This window comes from Penicillium hordei (genome assembly GCF_028827395.1).
Source record: "Penicillium hordei strain IBT 12815 chromosome Unknown utg000003l_segment0_segment0, whole genome shotgun sequence".
NCBI classification, from domain to species: Eukaryota; Fungi; Ascomycota; class Eurotiomycetes; order Eurotiales; family Aspergillaceae; genus Penicillium; species Penicillium hordei.
This window is the reverse complement of record NW_026623144.1, coordinates 3,707,738-3,730,122: the sequence shown is the minus strand read 5'-3', so window position 1 is coordinate 3,730,122 and position 22,385 is coordinate 3,707,738. Positions and strand designations below refer to the sequence as shown.

Here is a 22,385-nt window from a genome sequence, read left to right as displayed (position 1 = left end):
AGGGGCAGTTCGATACATTAGAAGGCCGGTGTGGGGAACTGATATGATAACAAATGCCGAGCTTCGATATTATCAATATTATCAATTCGCCGATGGAGTTCGCCGAGTTCGCCGCTCAGTTTGGATTTTAGAATATTTTTGTATAAATTGTGAGTTGGGAATTCATGGTTGGGATACCGAGAGATATGCAACGAAAGATGTCCAAAATGAGCAATGTTTTAGTAAGACCAACCACGCTGCATATGTTGCTATAGACCCCATACTTCGAACATACCTTAGTATACAACTACGATGCATCATGATGATTGGAAGGCAGGTATTTATGGATTCGTCAAGTAGCGGCAGAAAGAGGATAAGCCCCGAATGGGGAGGGATGTCAAGCCAAATGGAACATAGAACACCCTATGCACGCAGACGTAGTTCCCAAAGAAACGTAAGAGCCGGACGCCATATCATTCGCCAAACACGGATATCAATAGTTGTCTGTCCACTGAAGAAAAAAATGAACAGACTGCCAAGGAAAAAGCGAGCAATGGGCAAAAGCCTAAACAAAGACCAATCCAAAAGTCGTCAAATCCCAGACATGGATGGCAGAAAAGATCAAAATGAAAACCGAACGGAAAAGAAATAGAAAACATGCAAGGTCAGGCGATGATCCCGAGCCAACCAAGGAAACGCTGAAAGGAAGATAGAGTACATTAGGTCGGAGTTGAGCAGGATCGATGAGGCCTGACGCCACTTCCAAGTCAAGGAAAATGGGAGGGGGCCTCAAACACCGATTAAATCCCGTCGATTGTGAATTGAGTCGTCATGTGCCAAAAAGCAAGATAGATCTTTCAATGAGACGAAAGAACTAGATGAGGAGTAAACAAACAAGAGTGGGCGCGACATGCCTCGCCCAGGTATCCAGTCGTACGCCGGTTCCACGCCGCTTGAGACGGCGGGGAAAATTGAAAGCAAGGGAAAGCAAAATCAAACTCCCAACATGATTAGGCGGCGGCGCCCTTTTGTCGCTTCGGCACCCGAGGGCTAGCCTTTACTTTCGCTGAGCCCTGTTGCGGAGCGCCGTTAGCTTCGACTCCACCACCGTCCTCGGATTCCATTTTGACGGTGCTTGCCCGGCGACGTTTGTTGCCACCTACATTTGGACTGTTGTTCACGCCGGCCGGGGACGGCTGCATTGGTGGTTGCATTCCGGGAGGGCCGGCAAGATTACTTTGGGCTGGGCTCGCGTGTGCTGAACCAGTCAGATGAGGCGAGCCTTGCTGCCCGGGGAGACCAAGATGGGCCATGGCTGGCGAGGCAAACTGCGACGGAGCGCCCATGCTATGTCCCCGAACGTTTTGCATGGGCTGCATGCCAGGATTCATGGCTGGGTTCATGCCGGGGTGCATACCCGGATTCATGCCCGGACTCATGCCTGGGTGCATCGCCGGATTCATGCCCGGATTCATGGCTGGGTTCATAGCGGGGTTCATGCTCGGACTTATGCCTGGGTTCATGCTCGGACTCATGCCCGGACTCATACCTGGATTCATACCCTGAGGCATACCCTGATTCATGGCTGGGTTCATGGCTGGGTTCATGCCTGGATTCATTCCTGGATTCATGCCCTGGTTCATGGGCATGGGAGTTGGCACAAATCCTGGATTAGGATTTTGCGACTGGAGAGTGTTGACGAGATTCCGCAGCGCATCAGGAGGTGATAGCTGCGGATTTGCCTGCGAAAATTGGAACAACATTTGCATCGCAGAAATGGTTTCAGCCACTTCCATGAATCCCATGACTGGAGTAGGTACGCCGTTGGCAGTCACGTTGGAATCTGGCACTAATGATGGTGCTTGCTTAGGCTGAGCACGTTTTGAGTTCTTCGAGACCTTCGGACTTTGCTTTTGGGAATCCGCCTCCATGGCCAACAACAAAGACCGCGGAATGAACTCGTTGTGGCTGACGACATTAACATCCAGCATCTCAAGCTTGTTGTGCATATCGAAATGCGCGCGTAGAGTGCCGTTGGTAAAAAGCTAAAGAGATAGGCATTAGCAAGCTGAAAAGAAGAGGACCATGTGATATAAGGGATGTACCTGGCACTCATTCTTGAACCAATAAATGAATGAACATTTCGGGGCTTCCACGTAATGCCCTCCATTGTGAGATTCCCGCTCGCGTGCCCCTTCCACCACCATCTGAATTTGACTGATCCCACTAGTGAACTGAGTCAAATAATAACGTGCCAGTGCGGGAGTCCCGATTTCGAATTGTTTAGATCCAATCGTGTTGTTCCAAACACCCTGCCGCAACACACCTACAGGGGAGTAGAAACGATCGACGAACGATTGCCAGTACAGAAGATCCTGGGTTTCATTGCGCGGCTGGAAGTTTCCCAGATGCTCAGCGTAGGCATGAATGGTCAAAATGGCGTTATTCTTCCTTTGCTGTTGTTGTTGTTGCTGCATCATAAGAGCATTCTGGTGCTGTTGTGCTTTCAACTGAACCTCCTGGGCCGTCATCTGCTGATTCTGAGGACCCGGCTGCTGGCCCTGGGCACCCTGAGGAGGTTGAGGCTGCGGACCAGGCTGTCCCTGTTGACCGGGCTGTTGCGACTGCGGCAATTGCTGCGATGGAGGATTAGGAGTTGCCTGGCCTTGAGGCGGGCCCTGCGGTTGCGGAGGTTGCGAGGATGGCGGCTGAGAGGTCTGAGAGGGTTGTGGTGTGCCGCCTCCTGGTCCGCCATGCTGCGACTGCGGAGTGGCACTCTGTTCGTGCATATTCGGGGGCTGTGCTGATGCACGCTGTGGGGTATGTTGGCCTGATTGTCCATTATTTGCCTGTTGTTGAGCATGCTGAGCCTGCTGAGCCTGCTGAGCCTGTTGGGCCTGCTGGGCCTGCTGGATAGCGAAAAACTGCTGCTGCTGTTGAAGACTTGGCGGCTGGCCATGTGGCATTTGCTGCTGAAGGTGCATCATATTGACGGGTCGCATTCCAGGGTTCGCTTGCATTGCAGCCATTTGAGCAGCATTAAGACCTTGGGTACCATTAGGCATTGATACGGGGAGGCCCTGTTGTTGCTGTTGTTGTTGCTGTTGCTGCTGTTGCTGCTGTTGTTGCTGCTGCTGTTGTTGTTGCTGCTGATGCTGCTGGTGCTGCTGCTGTTGATGCTGCTGTTGGAGCATCATTCGTTGCCGCATTAATTGTTGTTGTTGGTGCTGGTGTAATAGATGGGGATTATTCGCGACTATATATTGATCAGGACGTAAGTATGTGATCGAGAAAAACGGCTGGAAGAGATTCAGGTATAGCGGGGGAAAGAAGTCACCGCAGAGGGCGCCGATCGCGTGTTCCATAACCTCAATCTCGCACACCAACGCGTTAAGCAATTATAAGGTTGAATACTAACAATTTTGTTGGAATTGGTTGTTCTGAAGCATATGCGCCTGCGCGGGATTCAGGTGGGAGAGGGCATGAGCATTTGGACCGGGACCACCAGGTCCACCAGGTCCAACTGTCCCAGCGCCCGGGGGCATGCCGCCCATCATCGGGCCCGGTTGGCTAACTTGGGGTCCTCCCGGCGCAGACACACCAGGATGCATTTGCTGTACCATTCCAGCGCCGGGGTGCCCATTTGGATGTTGCGCGGCCATTGGGTGGTTGGGGGGAAACCCATGTTGCGGCATGCCTTGGTGGGCAGGAAATGGCTGCGTCATCATCATTGCTGAGCGACGAAGTCACCACAAATGGGGGACTTCAAAATGACCGCTCGCGATGGCGAAAATGTGGGCGAAACGTGGCGTGGAGCGCGACTGGAACTGGAGTGGAAAGACAACAGGCCGCTTTTAGCGTTCGGGGATGGGCCAAGACGTAGCGAGCGACTTGAACCGGTATTCAGCAGACGCGAGGTGCTGAAGTATCGATCGGGGGCCTCTTGGCCAAGTCACTCACCCGCGCAATGAATCTCTTTTTTCCTTCTGAGAGAAATGGGTGGTCAGTGGGGAGTGATAAGAGGTGAAGATGTCGGGGATGAAGGGTAAGTGACGGGGCTAGGGGAGAGTGGAGGGGCTGGGCTCTCTCTCTCTCTCTCCAAACAGCCATATCCTAAAGAAACACAACTCACAAGTAGTTAGCTTTTCCCCTAAGGAATCTGAATATTAGGGGGCTAAAGGTATAACGCCCAAGTCAGGAATTAAGGATGATCGCCCGGTGGGAGAGAGAGAACTGGGGACGGAGGATCCGGGTCCGTAGGGTGGAGGATCTAACCGAGACGACAACGCGATTAATCCAAAGAGAAACAGGGATAGAGAGAAGGGGAAGGACTATAATGAAATAGGGAAATTGTATAGATCTTAAAGTATAAGCTCCATCTTTGATTTTGATTTTTTGCCCTTTTGGAGGCTTTTTTTCCCTTCTCTCTCCTCTCTCCTGCGCAAAGCCACGCTATTCCAAATTGGTAAGTCACGTGTACATTTGGCGGCTTTTTCTTCACAACTTTTTTTTTTTCTTCTCTTCTTCTTCATCTTTCCTCTTTGTCTTTCATTCTTCTTTCTAATAGTACGTGACTGGGCTCTTAGTAGTCACTCACACTCTTGACTATTTACTGCGGATTGCCCTCTTTTGAAGCCTGCAATCACTGTGAATTATATTTGCTTTCATGGTTTCATGTTCCTCAGGTTTCCGGAACTCTCTTGATGTTGATTGCACCTGACTCCTGAGGATAGCATGACCCAATGCCAATAGTACATGCACCTTACGATGCTTCAATCTCGCCACTAACCTGATAGAGATCAGGTGATTGTACCTTGTGCTTAACGTGAGTTATACTTCCTTCTGATTCCTGCATTTGCAATATCCGTTCAAAGATGAAAAAACACTTTACTTCTTTACCCTCCAAATCGACAATGCGGAGACAATACGGACCTTCCTTCCCGGTCGGTCTGCTACTTGCCAGTATATCTTGCTGAGAACTCATATATTGCAATGCATCTTTACCATGTTTTGTTTTGAACAATTGACTAATATTGTTCTCAGTTTAGTTCCAACCACAAACCACGATGCATAAAAGGATATCGCTCGTTTTAATGGCGAATTGATCAAGTGACGAAAAATTTTCGGATGTAAACTCACAGACCTGTTCTGAATGCGCAAAACCGTGTAGAGATTTCCGTTGCCTTCCTTCTGATGATCAATTCGCTATTACAACTGTGTGTTGTCTGGATATATAGTTGTGGAATACTGGAATGAATTTATATATATATCACACATCTCTCTTGTAGCTTATAGCCAATTCGTACCTGAAATATGCCTGATAAACCTAAACTAAGCCACATAACAAATCGGTGAAGTCTTGCAAAGTTTATCATGGCTGTCAACACTAGTAAACTATTTATTATGGGTGAACATCTTATTCCACACCCTAGTGTGCATACATTTCCCAGTCATTAGGTGGGCCCATCTCTTCAAACCAACGGTGAAATTATGCGGAGTACAGATTGAGCGCAGACCAAATATGTAAAGGCAGGTGAGTTTTTAGTCGCCTCAGCAGTTTCCATTTGTCAATCTAGCATAGTCTTGGTCTGTCAACCTTTCCCTAGGCTCCTTCTCTTTCTCCTGGAGCACTAGAAACGTAAGGTGGTCTTATCATGGGGTCTGGTACAGCGCACCAACCTATGCGGTTATGGTCCCATTCATCCTGCGAGGGTGTTACGACTCGGTGCACGGGATATTTGAAGTACTCCCCCGCTAGGAGCGTGAATGAGCACCCTAAAAGGACTGTGATAGGGTCAGGGAGAGCAGGTCGAACATACTACCGCTAACTATCATTTCTACGAGTCTGAAGTCTAGCGACAGGTTGATAGAACAACAGAGGCACCCATCATCAGTGCGGCTCCTTAGTTGAGGGCCAATATTGTCATGCATTTCGTGTGTTGGTTGGCCATACTTCATGTAGAGTAGGTTTCCTGGGCTGGCATATTTTAGTTGCGTAGTGTTGATCCAAAGATTGTACATAGAAAAGCCCTACATGCTTAGTTATTTACGCCTGTTGGTCAATATGTAAATAGGTCAATCCAGTTTGATGAAATATGGCTTATACACAATACAATGTATACGTCAATGCCGCTAGTGTGCGCCCCCTTCTTGGCTTCCTATAAACAGTCGCACGACAAAACAAATCTTCCAATTTCAGGCCATCCACGTCTTTCCTCAAGTTGGCCAAAGCCCTTGCGTACCGGCCCCTGGAGTTCTCCTCTTTTTTCGGCACATATTATACTGCCTTGGTGGCTATGCGTGGTCATAGTGAGGTGGCATAGGAAGATTGCGTAGTATTCAGAGGTTGGAGTAGGTTATACATGAAGTTCATACGTATACTCAATCCACTGACGTATCCATCTCGAATGGCTCTTACCATATTTGAATTAGCGGCCAAACCATCATCATCGCCGTACATATAATAACTTGGACCCGTCTACCGCCATCTTGTTCCCTTGCACACCTCTAGGTAGGCTATAGTTATGTTCCTGCGGTCTTACATCATAAACTTGATACAGCTCTATTATCATGCCATATGCATAAGGTGAATGTTTGAGGGTCCATGCTCTCGTAAGCTTTTGCTTCGAACGCAAACAGCAGACCTATATGTGACAACTCGATGTACATTACCACCTATATGTAGGTATGTATTACATAGTACTACTGGGTATCCTTACATTAATAGATGTGTACAGTACATTAATATGTACTTCTGCGAATTTCAGCTACATGATTCATGTATGGACGGATGTGCGATGTTGTTTTCAGACCCCGATAAGACATGAGTGCTTGAGATATAGGTATGTACTGAAAGGAAGGTGATGAAGGCTAAGAGGAATGCGGCAAGTGCGAATGCAAGTCGGCTCTATACTCCAGACAGAGGGGCTCGCATTTCGCACGTATGTTTGTGGCGCTGGATGGGACGCAGGCAAGGCATTTTATGGAAGGATATGGTGGTATCGTCAGGTGATGGCAGTAACTCAACTTGGATAGAACTTGGGGCATGGAGGCAAATCGGTGATTTGAATACAGATTCGGTCATCTCATAGGGTAGTGTCGGCATAGTTCGAAGCTGGCCTTAATCGTTTGATTGTAGTACTGGCGTAATCCATACTATAGGGTTGGATAGATTCATATTAGAGATGTCAAACTCGTTCGATCCCTTCATGTTTTGGTCAACTGAAGATTGACCAGAATAGAAGTACCTTTTGAGCCAACACAAAATATATTCTTTTTCCGTTAGTCGTGGTGGAGACGAAGCGGGTACTAGGATTCTCGACTGAAGAATGGATAGAGATGTGCACGTAAGCTTTTAAGAAGTTTGAGCTCAAAGTACCTTTTCTATATAGCACACGTAGTAAAGGTACTTGATAAGATACCAGGAACCTCAGGTTGCGGCGGCGAAGCAAGTAGAAAATATAAGATCACGTGACAAATCATTTCTCTTTCGTAGGGCCCGTTAGGGACCCTGCGCCACGCACGACTTGGTGCACATATCTACTACTCTCGGTGATATCACATAAAGCTCCGGTGACAGTGTCCCGGATGTATTCGTCAATTCAAAAAGTTCGGCTGTCGGTTGCACGCCCTTGTCGATTTGTTGCTCGCCGCCGCTATTCCGCACCGCTGTCCGCGCGACGATTCCATCTCTCACGAACATGGCTCGCGTCACCGTCCCAAGACCCTCACGATGCCGAGTCTACGACGCCAGGGAATGTTGTGGAAGACCCTTCCCTCAAAACTGAGAATATCTCCGACAATGGCACGCCGGCGACATCTCCCTCCCCCGAGTCGGTCAAGTCGATCACCAAAACCTACGGATCTGCCGTACGCAGAGCGATGCGAAACCGAAAGACCTCGCAGCAGACTTCACCATCAATGGCGACCGTCCCCGCGTGGTTCTACGAGCACAATAAGGTGTCTCACAGCAGCGAAGACCGCCCTATGCAATCACTACAACAGGTTCAGATAACCAAGTCACGGTCACAAAAGGAGCCGGAGGAGGTGCAAACCGAGAGTCAGGCTTCCGGGGGAGATCCCGACCCATCTGCGTCTAGTGAACCACCCACAGCACCGGAGAATCGGTATACGGTGGCCGAGGAATCATGGGAAGAGCTGCGGGCCTCCGCCAAAGCAGGGTTGCGGTTACCAGCTGCAAAATATGCCAAAGAGCCTTCGGTGAAGAAATCGCATCTGGTGCTGCACTATCCGGGTAGTGATGGAATACCATTCCTAGACGCGGTGGTGAAGAAGCTTGCCCATGAGTTGGGCACTGACCTGGTAACTCTTAATGCCCAGGACATTGCACAATTGTTCAGCGAGCAAGATCTCGCGGATGTCGGGGTAACTTCGCCCATTCGATCACTCGGCTATGATGTATACCGGCAATCCGTCCCAAGTTCATGGTCGGAACTCGAAGACCCCGAAGGTGACGGCGAGGATGATGTGACTGAAATTGCAGGTGGTCCCCGTGGCATGCGCGGCGATATTGGAACACCTAGGTTCATCACAATCGAGAGCAGCAAAGAGGCGGGTGATATCCCGCTTCCCAACTGGCTTGGGCTCAAAACCCTCCTGGGGGGATCGATCAATGGCCAAACGGATCCGGATCCCGGGGCCGGGGCCTCACGAAGTGGCCAGCGCGCTGAAACTCGGTGGATTCAACTTGTCAACGAGCTCCTGGGTTCATCAGGTCAACCAGCACTGCCAGTCCCCGTTGAAACAACAGAAATTACCGAAACGAAAGCCAGCAAGGCTTTGCCAACTCGAGACATTATTATGCATATCCAGGACTACCGTGACATTCAAAATACCCGAGAGGGTTCCAAATTCATTACACTCCTGCACAAAGTCATCCAAGATCGGAGAGCGGCAGGGTCCAAGATTCTGTTGATTGGAACTACCTCGCAGGAGATCCACCACTCGCCCTCACAAGATGGTGCTGGTCTGCTGCAAAATGTTCTCGATGATCAGTTCTCGAAGACCTTATTCATCACCCCTGCCATGAGCTCGAAAGACGCTGAAAAGGTCTTCGCAGAAGACCGAAAGAAGCGCACCATGGACATCAATATTCGCCACCTGCAGAGCATGCTTCGCTTCCGATTACATGAACAGGCTCTGCCTGTAAAAGATAACATCTTGAGCGACCGCGCTTGGCCGCTGGAACCTTCAACTATCAAAGAATCGGGAATCGAGGATCGGTACTGGTCGTACAATCAAGTGCATTGGATTTCTACCCTTACACTTGGCTGCGCTGAAGCCAACGAGCCCCTCTGCTTTGAGCACATCCGACGTGGACTCGAGCTCATGGATAAAGGCGACCGAGTCACCAATGAATGGCTGAAAGAGAAGTCACCCAAGCAGAAAGATTCGGAAGCAGGGCAGACCAGAGAGCAGCTGATCAGTTCTTTGCGCAAAACGTGCAACACACACGAGAAAAAGCTGCTTAACGGTGTAGTCGACGCAAAAAGCATCCGAACCACATTCAACGACGTGCATGTGCCTCCCGAGACCATCGACGCCCTGAAGACCCTGACTTCCCTCTCCCTCATCCGCCCTGAGGCATTTACATATGGTGTCCTCGCCACCGATAAGATCCCCGGCCTTCTCTTATATGGACCTCCAGGTACGGGTAAGACGCTCCTCGCCAAGGCCGTAGCCCGCGAGAGTGGAGCAACAGTCCTCGAAGTCAGCGGGTCTGAAGTGTACGACATGTACGTGGGCGAGGGCGAGAAGAACGTGAAAGCGATTTTTACCCTCGCCAAGAAGCTCAGCCCCTGCGTCGTCTTCATCGATGAAGCGGATGCCATCTTCTGCTCGCGCACCGGAGCCAGCAGCCGCACCTCCCACCGCGAACTGATCAACCAGTTCCTGCGCGAGTGGGACGGCATGAACGACCTCTCGGCATTCATCATGGTCGCCACAAACCGACCCTTCGATCTGGACGACGCTGTTCTCCGCCGTCTTCCTCGTCGCCTACTGGTCGACCTACCAACCGAGGAAGACCGCGAAGCAGTCTTGAAAATCCACCTGAAAGAAGAACAGCTCGAGCCCTCTGTCGACCTTGCTGAACTCGCCCGACGCACGCCATTGTATTCTGGTTCTGATTTGAAGAATTTGTCCGTGGCAGCTGCACTAGCTTGCGTTCGGGAGGAGAATGACGCAGCGGCCAAGCACACCGGTGACGAGCCTTATGCCTACCCGGAGCGTCGCATTTTGACTCGTACGCATTTCGAGCGCGGAATGGAAGAAATCAGCGCTTCGATTAGTGAGGATATGTCTTCGCTTTCCGCGATTCGGAAGTTCGACGAGCAGTACGGTGATCGGAAGGGTCGTCGCCAGAAGAGTCCTGGGTGGGGATTTATTCCTGGTGCTAGCGGTGATGCTTCGGCTGATTCGGCGCGTGTTCGGACGTGATTTTTTTGTTTCATGCGAGGTTTCTCGCTGGCTTGTATGCTGGGTTATTTTACGTGGATTGGGGGAAATTGGGAGTTTCCCTATGTACTTTTAGCGATATGATAGACCTGTACCATTACTGAAATGTATATACTGCCACCTGTTTCTTAGGCAATAAAAATTTGCATCATTTCTTATTCAGATGCTTTGAATCGGGTTACGTAGTGACTTTTGTCTGTTTTCTTCCACTTATCCCTGAAATGCTACACCCCAAATCTGCTTAGTTTGTGGATAGTACTTTCCTTTTCCTAGGATATTATTTATACCTTTATTCAATGTAGAATCACGCAAGGCGAGTGTCTGCGTGTACGTACATGTGAAGGATTTCAGATCTAGCCTTGTGCTAGACGTCTATATTGACTAGCTAGTACCTAACTAGCTATATCTGCCTAATGATATATTTCTAGCTGTAAACACAACGTATTTGAGTGCTTATTGTACACGGTCAGTTGGGGTTAATCAGTTGAAATATCCCATATCCTTTCCGGTTGGGGATTGCACAGTGAAGCAATGCTGATAGAGCCGCAGACAGAGGCATTTTATGTTACACATTCACTGGATTGTACATGATAAAGGCTTCTTTCTTTCTTTCTTTGAGATAGAGAATGTCAGAGGCAGCGTAAACAAACACATGGAATTCTTGTAGGATAGGAATATAAGGCGAGAAAAGTAGCCAATTGCTCTCCTTCCCCCCTCATTTTCCATCCACCATAATCGAGGATTCACTCCGCTCGCTCTATCTATTAGAACTGCATACATACTTCTGTTACAGGGTACTATTTACCAGACTCCAATATGTCGGTAAGTAGATCCGCTACAAGCACTGTATATAAGTGCTAACGCCTTGCTTTCTGCAGAATCGATCGAGGTAATTCTACATTCTCAACAAAATTATCCATGAAGAGCATATCAACTAACCGATATATACCAGTATACCCGTCGCAGAGGAATGCTTCTCTGCATTCAACCAGCTCCGATCCGGCCCAGAAGCTACCAGACCGAAGTTCATCATCTGCAAGATCTCCGACGACAACAAGAAGATTGTACTCGAGGAAGCATCCACAGAGAAAGATTGGGACCTCTTTCGCATGAAGCTGTATTCTGCAGTCGATAAAGATGGGGACCCGGCTCCTCGGTATGCCATCTACGACATGGAGTATGATCTTGGGAGCGAAGGGAAGCAGTAAGACATTACTCCAGTGACTTGTTGAGTGCAGTGGAATATTTTTTTCCCCGCTAATTCTAGTCGTTGGCTGTGTAGGACCACGACCGTTTTCATCGACTGGAGTCCTTCCTGCGTGCCTCTCAAGGTGATTTGTCTTTCCAACTCGTATGTCCATTGGCGTGGCTATGAAGTGCTGACAGTATTGTAGATGATCTCGCTATATCTTAACAATCGGGAGAAATTGACCATACCTTTCGATCTCAAAATATCAATTGATGCAGACTGCTTGATGGACCTCGAACGGGCGATTGTCGTGGAACAGGTCAGTGAGGATGTCCGTGGGCTGGGTACGAGGAAATGATCAGCGTTGCTCAAGCACCACGCATGAAGAGGGATTATTTCTTTACAAAGTAATATAAAGTAGGAACGGTGGGCTAGCCATTTGAGATGAAATATTGATTTTGAACTGGTCTTTAGATCCTGCTCAATTGAATTTCTTGTGCTTCCAGGGCAAATGTGAGATTGCATGATGCCACATCCAGACCTTCATCTTAACCAGCTTCCAAGGTTGGTATAGCGCGAGTCATTGGATGAATAGCACCACTAGATTGATAGCACCACTTGGCGTTGCGCCACTCCATGCGGTGGGCTGAATAGGTGAGGTCCCTTTTTTTCTTTTTTTTTTTCAATTGCCTTGAATCACTTTGTGTTACTGATTGTAGGATTATATATAAGATCAGAGTATAGAGCAAGCGACGAGTAATCCGGAAATATCCAAATCAAACTACAACATAGATAGATGAATGACGAATGAGATACATTGAAAAAAGAAAAATGTAATCAGGAAAGTTGAGGCTATCTCCGCATTCGGGCACGTGCCATATGACATGAGTCTGATCATCCCGCCACCTGACTTTACAAAAAGACTCAAGGGTTGTTTCTTTGCTTTTGCATTTCTCAATTTTGCTTTTTATTAGAGAGTGCACGGGTAAAAGAATTCGGGCAAGAAAATCTTGCTTCAAAGCTCCCCCACTTTCTCTCCCGAGCAACCCCCCACATCCACAGATCGCGAAAATGATGGCCACAGGGTCTAGGGATACCTCAGTTCGTGAGGCCAAAGTCTTCGTCAAGGAAGTCGTACGTAATGACTGGGATTTCGATGCCGGAGTTTCCTCCCCGTGTTCCGCCGACGGCGCCCTTTGCCACAACCGCGAAGTGTGCGAATGGCGAGTTCGAGAATTCGACACCCCAACCTCGGAACTTGAACCCCAGAGCTCAGATAGCGAGCAAGAATATGATCCGTCCGCCGTGCTGAAGCTCGCCCCGGGGGATGCGGGTATTGAGCGACGTCGCAAACGCCGTCGACAAATGGATGACGAAATGGCATGGAACGAAGGGCTACGCTTATGGATGGCCAGACGCGATGCGTGGTGTGGCGCGAAGACTCGGCGGCAGATTCGGGCGGAGGAGGAAAAGCGCAAGCTGGCTGGTGCACAGACGGATACAACAGACCAGTCCGATGGCGTGGAGCTGGGGGGAAATGACGCGACTTCGTCTGGTTCATCCCAATCTGCGATGCTGGCTGCTCGGGGCAGTGAGAGTATTGGCGCTTCTGATCTGGCGGTCCGGACCGACACTTCGCTTTCCATAGCGGATCGGGAGAAAAGCGAGGAGCTCCAGCAACGAGTGGATATGACTTCGGGACAACAAGATGATCAGGAGGAAGGATTGTCTACCGCACCAGACGAGGGAGCTAAACGGAAGGCTTCGTCAGAGACCAACATCACAGAGCCGGATCAGAAAGCTGCCGCAAACGGGCCTACTCAACTCACATCCTTACCGGCTGTCGAAGACCAAACAGAAGAGGAGAAGGTGGAAGAAGAGCTTGATGAACCACTGTGTCCCGTTGCCCCGCCTTTTATTTCAGACGAGAACCCAGTCCGCGCAACCATCAATCCCGCAATTTATCCTTCAATCTACACCAAGGTTATCGTGCAAGGCATGACCCCCACCGTCCCCGTCAACCTCGCTCATTTGACCAAAGCCATGGTTCAAGGGTGGAAATCAGACGGGCAGTGGCCGCCAAAGCCTGCCGTGACATCGATTGTCCTTGCCGATGATGCCTCTGTGCCCAAGAAAAATACAGATCGCTCCGCCGAGGAGGCGCCACAGGGCAGGAGAAAGAACAGCATTACCAATGCTGTGAAGAAAGTGTTCCATTTTGGATCGCACCCCTTCCATCGCCGCGGTAGCCAGGATATTGGGAATGGAGCCGGGGGCCCGACGGCTTAAGTGGATCCCTGCTATCTATCTTGTCGATCATAAGTAATTGCATGGCTATCAACCCTAGTGCGGGCCGGAATGACTTCAACTAGGTTAGGTTGCTCTGGCTTCATCGGGCGTCTACTCTGGGGGGTTCTATTTATGTTTTCTTGCGTGTTCATAATCTGAACATGCTGGTGTTTGATTTACTTTCTAGCTCTGCGCAATGAAGAAATGACATCTGACGTGTAATTTGGTTCAATCTTATACAGTAAGGAATTTCTGTTGGTTTCCTTCAATGTTCCTTTAATGTTGATAGCTTCTCTTTTTACATCTAGGTGCTTCTCGAGGTGTGTCAAACAGTCATTACCACAACCACAACACTGACATCGCCATCCCGGCAACTCCAACCTGCGGCGTGAACCTAGTCCAGAACCCCAACTTTTCCAACGCTACTCTAAGCCCATGGAAATCCAGTACCACTGGTAACGGCTGATATGCGTTCATGTCGGGCTATGACACCACCTACGCAATCCAGCTATATTCCAGTGCCAGCGGCTCCAGTACTTCCAAAATCATGCAGATATTTAATACCGTTGTCGGCAATACATACAAACTCTCAAAATTACTACAAGGTCCTGACAGGCAGAACTGCTAGCACCATGACGTGCACTTATGGTGAACGTTCTTACAGTGTCAGTTTGGGATCGTCGGTGAAGGATGCCTGGTTGGCAATCTCGATCAACTACGTTGCAACTTCGTCGTCCGTGACTCTGGTTTGTGGACTAACTTCCTCGCTATTGGCTTCCATTGCCCTAGCCGACTTTTCCTTTATGTGTGAATCTTTTCCTATCTATTTCATTTTCGCCCATACTCTTATGATCTTCTCATCAAGTGCGATTGCGCTGAACAAAATGATATAGCAAACCGCCAACCTACTGGCAATCCTACCAAGCTGGATGAATATCCAGATATTCGAGGCATTCAAGACCAGACCTGTATTGATTGGGAGAACACAGCGCTGTTGCAAGTTCCCGGGTCTATATCAAGTACCCCCCATCTGCAAGCCGGACTTCCCTTGAAAGTTCGAACCAATTAAATAACCATCCTCACTTTCAATTTATCACCCTGTACTATCTCCTCCTCCTTCGAAAGGAATTCCTCCATATCCCAAGTAACAGAAATATACCGCGCAGCCAACCACTCCCGCCTCGATTCCGTCAAAAACACAAGCGTATCCGCACAAAGTCTCGGCGTCTCCGTCAACACAACCTGCCTCTCGATAGGCAAACGCTTGCCCATATCCGTCAACACCCCACCAGGGTGCACAGCAAAAGTCAAAATACCGTCGGGTCCATGATCGACATCCAGAAACTCAGTCCAGCGCTGGAGCGCAAGCTTACTAGTCTGATACGCTGAGCCACCAGGAGAAAGAAGATGCGCCGCAATGCTACTGAGATTGACAATGATCTTCTCCCCTCCTTTCAATATCTGGGGTAGAAACGCCCGTGTCACGAGATACGGTCCACGGACATTCACATCCCAGGTCCGCCACCACTCTTCCGGGTCGCTTTCGGCGATCTTAGCTCGTTTCTCTAGATACCCCGCATTATTGATAAGGATGTCGAGACGTGGGAATGCCTCGTTGACTGTTGCAGCGGCCGCTGCGACGGATTTCTCTTCTGTCACGTCTAAGGACACGACTACTATTTGGGGAACTGGCTTCCCTGCTTCGGACGCTGCCTCGCTGAGTGATGTTGCGAGCCCGTCCAGATTGGATCTTGCACCAACTGCGATGCCGGCACACCCCGCACGACTGTAAGATAGCGCTGTTTCTCGGCCGATGCCTTTGGATGCTCCCGTGATGAAGATATACTTTGATGAGAGGTCTCGCTTGGTTGGGTCGATCGCGGGGTAAGTGTCATGATGAGAACGGGATGTGAAGTTGAATCCTATAACATAATGGAGATTAGGTTAGTTTGCGGTCTATTATTAGGTGAAGAGTTGGGAGAAAGTGCTGATCTATATATACCTGTATGGTCTGCTTTCGCCATGATTGCTAGTCTATACCTAAGAAATAATGAATGGGAATGTGGTAGGTTTTGTCTAGAGATAGGATGATGAAGACGTATATCTGAATTTCGTCATCCTATAAAATTATCACGACGTTTTAGTCCTATCTCAATGATTTCGGCGTCTTGGCGGGGCTCGTTTCGGGGTTATCGCGCTTTCGGACATTCAGCGGACGGAGTCCGAACAGCCTCACATATTATACATATTATAAGATAAAGTCCTTATATATAATAATATTGTGTTAATCAATAAAAGACATCTATAATTTATCGGGGTTTTTGGGCGCAGAAAAAACGCTTCTTGTTAAAGGGATATTGGATCTTTGTAAGTTACTGGAAATAAGCATCAACAAGGAAGAGTGAGTAGAAGACAGCGACTCGAAGCCTTATGTACGCAATATACCGATTATTGTAGCTTTCACGGCCTACATTCTACGTAGTTACAACACCATCTAAAAAATAGACATATAAAAAGAATATCTGAGAAGTCTCCGAAAAAGACTCCGAAAAAAGATATCCGGAAAGAAAACCACCGAAAAAGACGCCACGAGGCCGCAAAAGTGGCCGAATATTGTTGTGTATGTAAAAAGAAAGACTCGGAGAGGATCAATAATGGAACAAACATGCATTATGGGTATAGAAGTAGGCAATGCTACAAGGTCCTCTCGTTTTCATCCTCTCAACGGAACAGATCAATCCACGGAAGATCATCGGTGGGCAGGTCATACATATGAGTGACGAAATCTATCGCGCTATCATTAGGCGACATAAGCTGCACAGCAGCAGGCTTGTGGCTATTGTCCCGCGAATGTTTCCGAAGCCATCCGCTTGACCCTGCGCAGAGTAACCTTCGCGAACACTCAGCTCGGACTCAATGTCTTGAGAACGCCTATGGCAAGTGAGATGCGGTCGTCAAACCGGTCATGGGTGCCATACGAGCCGGTCAAACAGCATGCTGACAGCTGTACCAGGACGGCAAAACCAATGCCGCAGATGAAAAACGGCGTGTGTTTCTGCACCGGAATTTGCAAGGTAGCAAGGTTAATGATCTGCTTCGAGGCCACCAGGGCTTTGACACCGTGCATATCTCTGCTGTATACCGATAACAATTGTTGCTGCCGAATAACCTTGCTGGCACCGGGAATGGTTGCCACGAGATCGCTCCGCGGGAAATGAAGGTACATGATGCAGAACTGGATAAACATGGGTCCCTGGAAGAGCATCTCGTCCTCGCCATTACACATATCGGACTTGGCTGCATCCAGGTGGTGCGGCCATGCTGCGAGGGCGCTATCAATTATCTTGACATGGTCCTCATTCAGATCATGTGTTGTCCAGGCGATAGCGAGGACTCGCGCTAGAAGACGCACTACCCACGTTATCAATCAAGTAATTAGTTGCCAGGGAAAATTGCCAATGTATCTCAGTAGATCGACAAAGCAACCTTGGGTCAGGCAACGCTTCTGGGTATTACGAAGGATACCAACCTCACCAATGCCACATACAATAACCTGAACACAATCTTCTACACAGGTACGTTCATATGAAGAGATTTGATGCGAATTTAGTACACATTTCGCTAATAAAGCACCCAGGATACATTGTCGAACAGGCACCGGGACAATGCTTAATTCAACACTTCCCTTGAAGTAAATCCGTCAGTATTTCAATCTTCCTATGGGCAGTGATTGCATTTTGCCACGCCGCTGCAACAAATTACGCAGGCCTCATTCCTCTTCGCTTTTTCTTGGGCTTTGCCGATTCCGCATTGTTGCCTGCAATGGAAACCACCATGGGCATGTTCTTCACTCCACACGAACTGCACCATGTTCAACCCATGTTATGGATATCGTGTGTCGGCTCCAGCATTCCGGCAGCTTTCCTACGGTCTACTTTTCAGCAAATCCACCGTAAGCCCATAGAAATTCTTCATGATCACTAGCTTAACTTGATTTGTTTTTTTCCTTCCGAAAAATTCTAGAACAATCGAGTTCTGAGGTTTTAGAGTCGTCATCAATATTAACTTTCCAACACCAGAAGCTTGTTTCTATATACTAAGCCCTTTTTGTGCAAGGAGATAAAGTAAGCCACTAATGGTTCCTATTGGTCTTTTTCTACCCCCCTCCGTAAGAAGTCTGTCAATGACTTGTTAATGACTTCTTACTATACAAGAATACATCGAACTAACCACACTTTCTTCTACTTCCGCCTCTCACCATACAACATTAACCTGGTGTGATTAAATTGAGCTACCTAAATCTCATCCTCTTCCTCCTACTTCTTTATCTTCTTCTATCTAACATCCTACAGCGTTATCCTCGTGCGTACACATTGAGGTAGCCTATCTTTTCTTCTATTTCCGTTTTTCATACCGCAACGCTATCATTTGTATCAATTGAGCTGTCTAAAACTTGTTCTTCTACACAAAATCTTGCAGTCTTACATTCATTTGCTGTGACGTTGCTTACAAAACACAAAGCATACCTCAGAACTTTACTCGAAGTGAACGTTTTCAATCTTCTCCATCTCTTGCGATCTTACACGTTACGATGGCGGAATTCATCGATATTTTACAGCAAAGGGTCAACAAACTGGCCGAAAAGGTGGCCCAGTACACCAAGAACAAGCAGATCATGGAGGAGACTCATGCAATCGCAACCCTCGTCCGAACTGAAAGCCGGAAAAGAAAAAAACTTCCAAGCAAGGCGGTGACTGAATTAGAACCATCAAAGATACCCGATTTGTTTTTCCTAAAGGAGGGTGACCCTACTGATGATGAACTTCGACCGAAAGATCACGAAATGGTCCCTCTCCCAGGCCATCTTGGTATAGTCGAGTATCTATGCATTTTTGAGGTTATATATACTAACTCAAATAGAAATCGTTCTTGACGATTATGCACTTGCAACAGGCGGATCACCCGCCAATGAAGCCATGTTGAGATCTCGAATTGACGCCATCATGCTGTGCACACTTGCTATGATGAAACGTGAGTGCGTGTATAACCCACGTCTTTCCACTGGATCTATTCAATCTACCGACAGTATCAGGTCCCTACATCTTCAGTTTGAACGGAGTATCAAAACTCCATGGAAAGTCGAGGGCACAGAATATCTACTTTCCGGCGTTGTGGACTACTCGCTCTGGTTTGGAACGCCCCAGAACTACGAAACCAACCTCGTTATGGTGGAAGCCAAGAGAGTTGGGGCCCTAGATAGCGGAATGTTCCAATGCCTTGCATTTATGGGTAACTAATCTTGAGTTACACCTTACAAACACGGATAAATATGCTGAAACAAATACATAGCCATCATTCACCACGCGAGGAAGAAGGCAAATATGAAGAACACATCCGTCTACGGCATTGTTACGGATAGTTTCCGTTGGGATTTCATTCAAATCCGAGGGAACAGCGAGGTATGAAACTGAAAACTCACGAAAAATACTACTATGTTACTAATGAATTATCTAGTACATAACCCGCCGATATAGGTGGAAGTACCGCAAGGTTCAAATTGTCTCCCTTCTTTACAAAATTTTTGAAACCACGGCACATTCCTCCTCCATCCAACCCCAACCGCAGCGCAAGAGATGGAGAGAAGGTTCTGATACCGAATTCACGGCTGAGCTGGAGCAGCCGCGGAGGGGGTAAACTCCTTGTTCCCTTTTGCTTTTCCTTCTACCACATCTCTCCTACTCCAAACTTCTCATCAACCTTCCATCTCACATATGATATGTCACGACATTGATCGCCCACCCCGCAGCAAGTTGCATCTTAAAGACCTGCTAATCTCGCTTCCTTGACCCCGTACTCTGGTAACCATGCCGCGCGCGGGTACTGTGGACTTACAGTCCATTCCCTATTTTTACATAACTGAGCTTCACCTATGCAATTAGTTCCCAATTTCCACAGAGTTGAAATGTAGTCTCTATCAGCGGGGATAGTCCGGGGCACGGAGATCAAATGAGACACGGGATCTTCGATATAAAACATTCTCTAATGATAATACCCAGTACAACATAGGTGGACGTATCCAATGTAGTTTAGCTTATGTACTAGTCCTGTGAAACAATGCCCAAGACATACTTCATAACATCAGATGTTACTGCCTATCACCCCCAGTGATCAATCCAACATAAACATTGAAGTTATACTGAATACAGCTGTCCTTAACAGCCATACCCCCCCGGCCACTCAAAATCGTCTGTCCATCGCGAGTCACCTTGAAAGACTGGGCCCCAACCCCCATAGTCACATTCGAAGTAACAATCCCCGCCGGAACATCAATGCTAACAGGAGCATTATTCCCACTCTGCACAGTCAATGAAGCCGGACTCGTCAACATAGTCGCGACAAAAATACTATCACTGAGCATGTCGGCACCCATTGGTGCTGAAAGGTTATCACCAGTGCACACGACGCCCTTGGGCGTAGGTCGGTACCAGTACACGACTTCGTCTGCTTCCACGGTAGGGGCTTTTGCTCCGGATTTGTAGGCTGCAATATACGGCTTGAATAGGTTGCGCCAGGCGTCGTGCGGCATGTTTTCTGCCCACTGGGAAGAGCCGTCGTCACTGTGGTGGACTGAGTACGGGCCGATGTAGTGGGATTCGCCGTAATCTGTATAACTGCGGTTAGGAGGGAGTTTTCTGGAGAGTTTCCCGGGGATGTGATGTTAGCTTACCATTCCACGAGATAATCTCAATCAGGTCCGGCTGAAGCGAAAGCATTTGCTCCCAACGTAGTGTTGGCAAATTCTCGCAAACGAAAACCCAGTTTTTGGTGTTGAAGTGGGTTGAGAACCAGGGTGAGACGGCTATTATCAAGTCAGTTTGCTATTCAACGCAGAAACCACAACTATATTCAAGGGTTACTAACGAGCCATATAAGTTTTCCCCGCGAGGAAATGAACAAATCTATCATCCCAGACGGTAGTCATCGGCCCTGGGATGATGCTATTTCCCCCATCTGTAGGCCAAGCCAACCACGAGAATGCACCATCAGCGCTTTTAGCAGGGCCGGTGGTAGCCTCAGCCGGATCTTGGAGATTTGGCAATGCGTAAATTGGATGTGGCGTACCCTGCTTCACTGTATCCCAGTTGAAACTGTCTCCGACAAAGGTACTTACTACCGCGCCTCCCTTATATTGCATCTGCGCTGGGTGACCTGCATATAGTTTCATATACTCTGTAATCTTTGCGGAGTCTCCGTTGGTCCAATAGGCAAAGTCGAAGGAGATGAATACTTTGAAGTTGACTTGCTGGGCTGCATCGTAGGCTAGGGCTAGTTGGGTTGGGGTGTAGCTGTCTATGCTTGCGCAGTTTAGGGCGAATGCGTCGATGCCGATGGATTGGGCTGCGGTCATGTCTTCTTTCCAGTCTGATAGCTGGTATTCTTTTACTATACCAACCTAGATCCATGGAATCTATGTCAATGATGGAGGGTGGAAAGTAGTCAGGTGCTAGAGTGCTAACCATGAAGTGGGCGAAGACATATTTGTCCGACGCCTGACTAGTCAACTCTGAATTGGGAGTTGGGTCAGCTAAAGCTGGGAGGATATGTGCTAATAAGGTCACAGCACTGAAGAGAGATTTCCAAATCATAGTCGCTAAATTTATTGCTTAGTTTTCTCAATGATGTGCATTTCCGAGATTCCCTAATAGATTATATAGTTCTTCATCAACTATATTATACAATATTATACTTCCAAATCGTACTAAACCCGAAAATAAATAAAGCGAAACAAGTGAAATTCCAATAAAAACCTTGGATAATAACTTCAACGGCGGGTATAAAACTTGTTTCCTTCCCGCAGAATATTGTAACACCCGACATTCCATCATATCCACGTGAGATTGTGTAGTATTCGCGGATTTCCCGTGTGATTCCATTCTTTGCTTTTTTGCTTTTTGCTTCTGCAGCATATGGCATCGCCGGTCTGCTTAGTGCCCGTCTATCACGCTTTAGAGAGAGATTCAATGGGGGGTTGAAATGCTACAGTAGTGCTCAGTACCACAGGCACTATGCTAAAATCAGGCTTTATACGCCAGCTGATCGAGAAAATGAATGTGTTGGGCATATGAAAATGTTGGGTACAACTTGAATCGAGGATTAACACCGATATCGCTGTTCAAGGTACTTCTGACGGATAAGGGACCCCCTTACTTGAGGCCGTCTGCTCGTGGCCCATACGCATGATTGAGTTTCGAAATGACGAAATAAACAACCACGGGGGAAATTGTCTTCCGCAGAGTGTTATTAAACTCGCTATATTATCAGAACATGATAAACGGGCTTCGTCATTGTGCTTCATTGGGGTAGCATCCGGCTTCATTGGCGCTATAAAGCTGCGCCAATCACCGTCTTTCGAAGGGTTGGTTACTACTAGGAAGGAAGATTCTCCAATTTA

General features: G+C 48.1%; 9 protein-coding genes across 9 annotated transcripts; 5 read left to right on the top strand and 4 right to left on the bottom strand.

Moving 5' to 3' along the window:
• Positions 1-989: 989 nt before the first annotated feature.
• N7537_006617 (LIM domain-binding protein) lies at positions 990-3,710 on the bottom strand (the record flags this gene model as incomplete). Its single annotated transcript, XM_056897674.1, has 3 exons — positions 990-2,024; positions 2,085-3,235; positions 3,398-3,710. 3 exons carry the CDS (start codon positions 3,708-3,710, stop codon positions 990-992), a joined length of 2,499 nt encoding a protein of 832 aa, XP_056753459.1.
• A 39-nt stretch (positions 3,711-3,749) lies between these two features.
• N7537_006616 (uncharacterized protein) lies at positions 3,750-3,950 on the top strand (the record flags this gene model as incomplete). The annotated part of the gene is made up of 1 exon (XM_056897673.1): positions 3,750-3,950. The coding sequence occupies one exon, from the start codon at positions 3,750-3,752 to the stop codon at positions 3,948-3,950; it is 201 nt and encodes a 66-aa protein (XP_056753458.1).
• A 3,616-nt stretch (positions 3,951-7,566) lies between these two features.
• N7537_006615 (ATP-binding protein) lies at positions 7,567-10,437 on the top strand (the record flags this gene model as incomplete). Its single annotated transcript, XM_056897672.1, has 1 exon — positions 7,567-10,437. The coding sequence occupies one exon, from the start codon at positions 7,567-7,569 to the stop codon at positions 10,435-10,437; it is 2,871 nt and encodes a 956-aa protein (XP_056753457.1).
• An 834-nt stretch (positions 10,438-11,271) lies between these two features.
• Positions 11,272-12,002, top strand: N7537_006614 (uncharacterized protein; the record flags this gene model as incomplete). Its single annotated transcript, XM_056897671.1, has 5 exons — positions 11,272-11,277; positions 11,334-11,344; positions 11,408-11,659; positions 11,738-11,786; positions 11,850-12,002. The coding sequence occupies 5 exons, from the start codon at positions 11,272-11,274 to the stop codon at positions 12,000-12,002; spliced, it is 471 nt and encodes a 156-aa protein (XP_056753456.1).
• Positions 12,003-12,715: 713 nt separating this feature from the next.
• N7537_006613 (DUF4050 domain-containing protein) lies at positions 12,716-13,933 on the top strand (the record flags this gene model as incomplete). Its single annotated transcript, XM_056897670.1, has 1 exon — positions 12,716-13,933. One exon carries the CDS (start codon positions 12,716-12,718, stop codon positions 13,931-13,933), a length of 1,218 nt encoding a protein of 405 aa, XP_056753455.1.
• Positions 13,934-14,998: 1,065 nt separating this feature from the next.
• On the bottom strand, positions 14,999-15,957 carry N7537_006612 (SDR family NAD(P)-dependent oxidoreductase; the record flags this gene model as incomplete). The annotated part of the gene is made up of 2 exons (XM_056897669.1): positions 14,999-15,855; positions 15,936-15,957. 2 exons carry the CDS (start codon positions 15,955-15,957, stop codon positions 14,999-15,001), a joined length of 879 nt encoding a protein of 292 aa, XP_056753454.1.
• An 878-nt stretch (positions 15,958-16,835) lies between these two features.
• N7537_006611 (uncharacterized protein) lies at positions 16,836-18,307 on the bottom strand (the record flags this gene model as incomplete). Its single annotated transcript, XM_056897668.1, has 2 exons — positions 16,836-17,344; positions 18,304-18,307. The coding sequence occupies 2 exons, from the start codon at positions 18,305-18,307 to the stop codon at positions 16,836-16,838; spliced, it is 513 nt and encodes a 170-aa protein (XP_056753453.1).
• A 217-nt stretch (positions 18,308-18,524) lies between these two features.
• On the top strand, positions 18,525-19,627 carry N7537_006610 (uncharacterized protein; the record flags this gene model as incomplete). Its single annotated transcript, XM_056897667.1, has 4 exons — positions 18,525-18,801; positions 18,854-19,222; positions 19,283-19,392; positions 19,448-19,627. 4 exons carry the CDS (start codon positions 18,525-18,527, stop codon positions 19,625-19,627), a joined length of 936 nt encoding a protein of 311 aa, XP_056753452.1.
• Positions 19,628-20,078: 451 nt separating this feature from the next.
• Positions 20,079-21,579, bottom strand: N7537_006609 (glycoside hydrolase family 71 protein; the record flags this gene model as incomplete). The annotated part of the gene is made up of 4 exons (XM_056897666.1): positions 20,079-20,596; positions 20,661-20,792; positions 20,855-21,386; positions 21,451-21,579. The coding sequence occupies 4 exons, from the start codon at positions 21,577-21,579 to the stop codon at positions 20,079-20,081; spliced, it is 1,311 nt and encodes a 436-aa protein (XP_056753451.1).
• Positions 21,580-22,385: the final 806 nt, after the last annotated feature.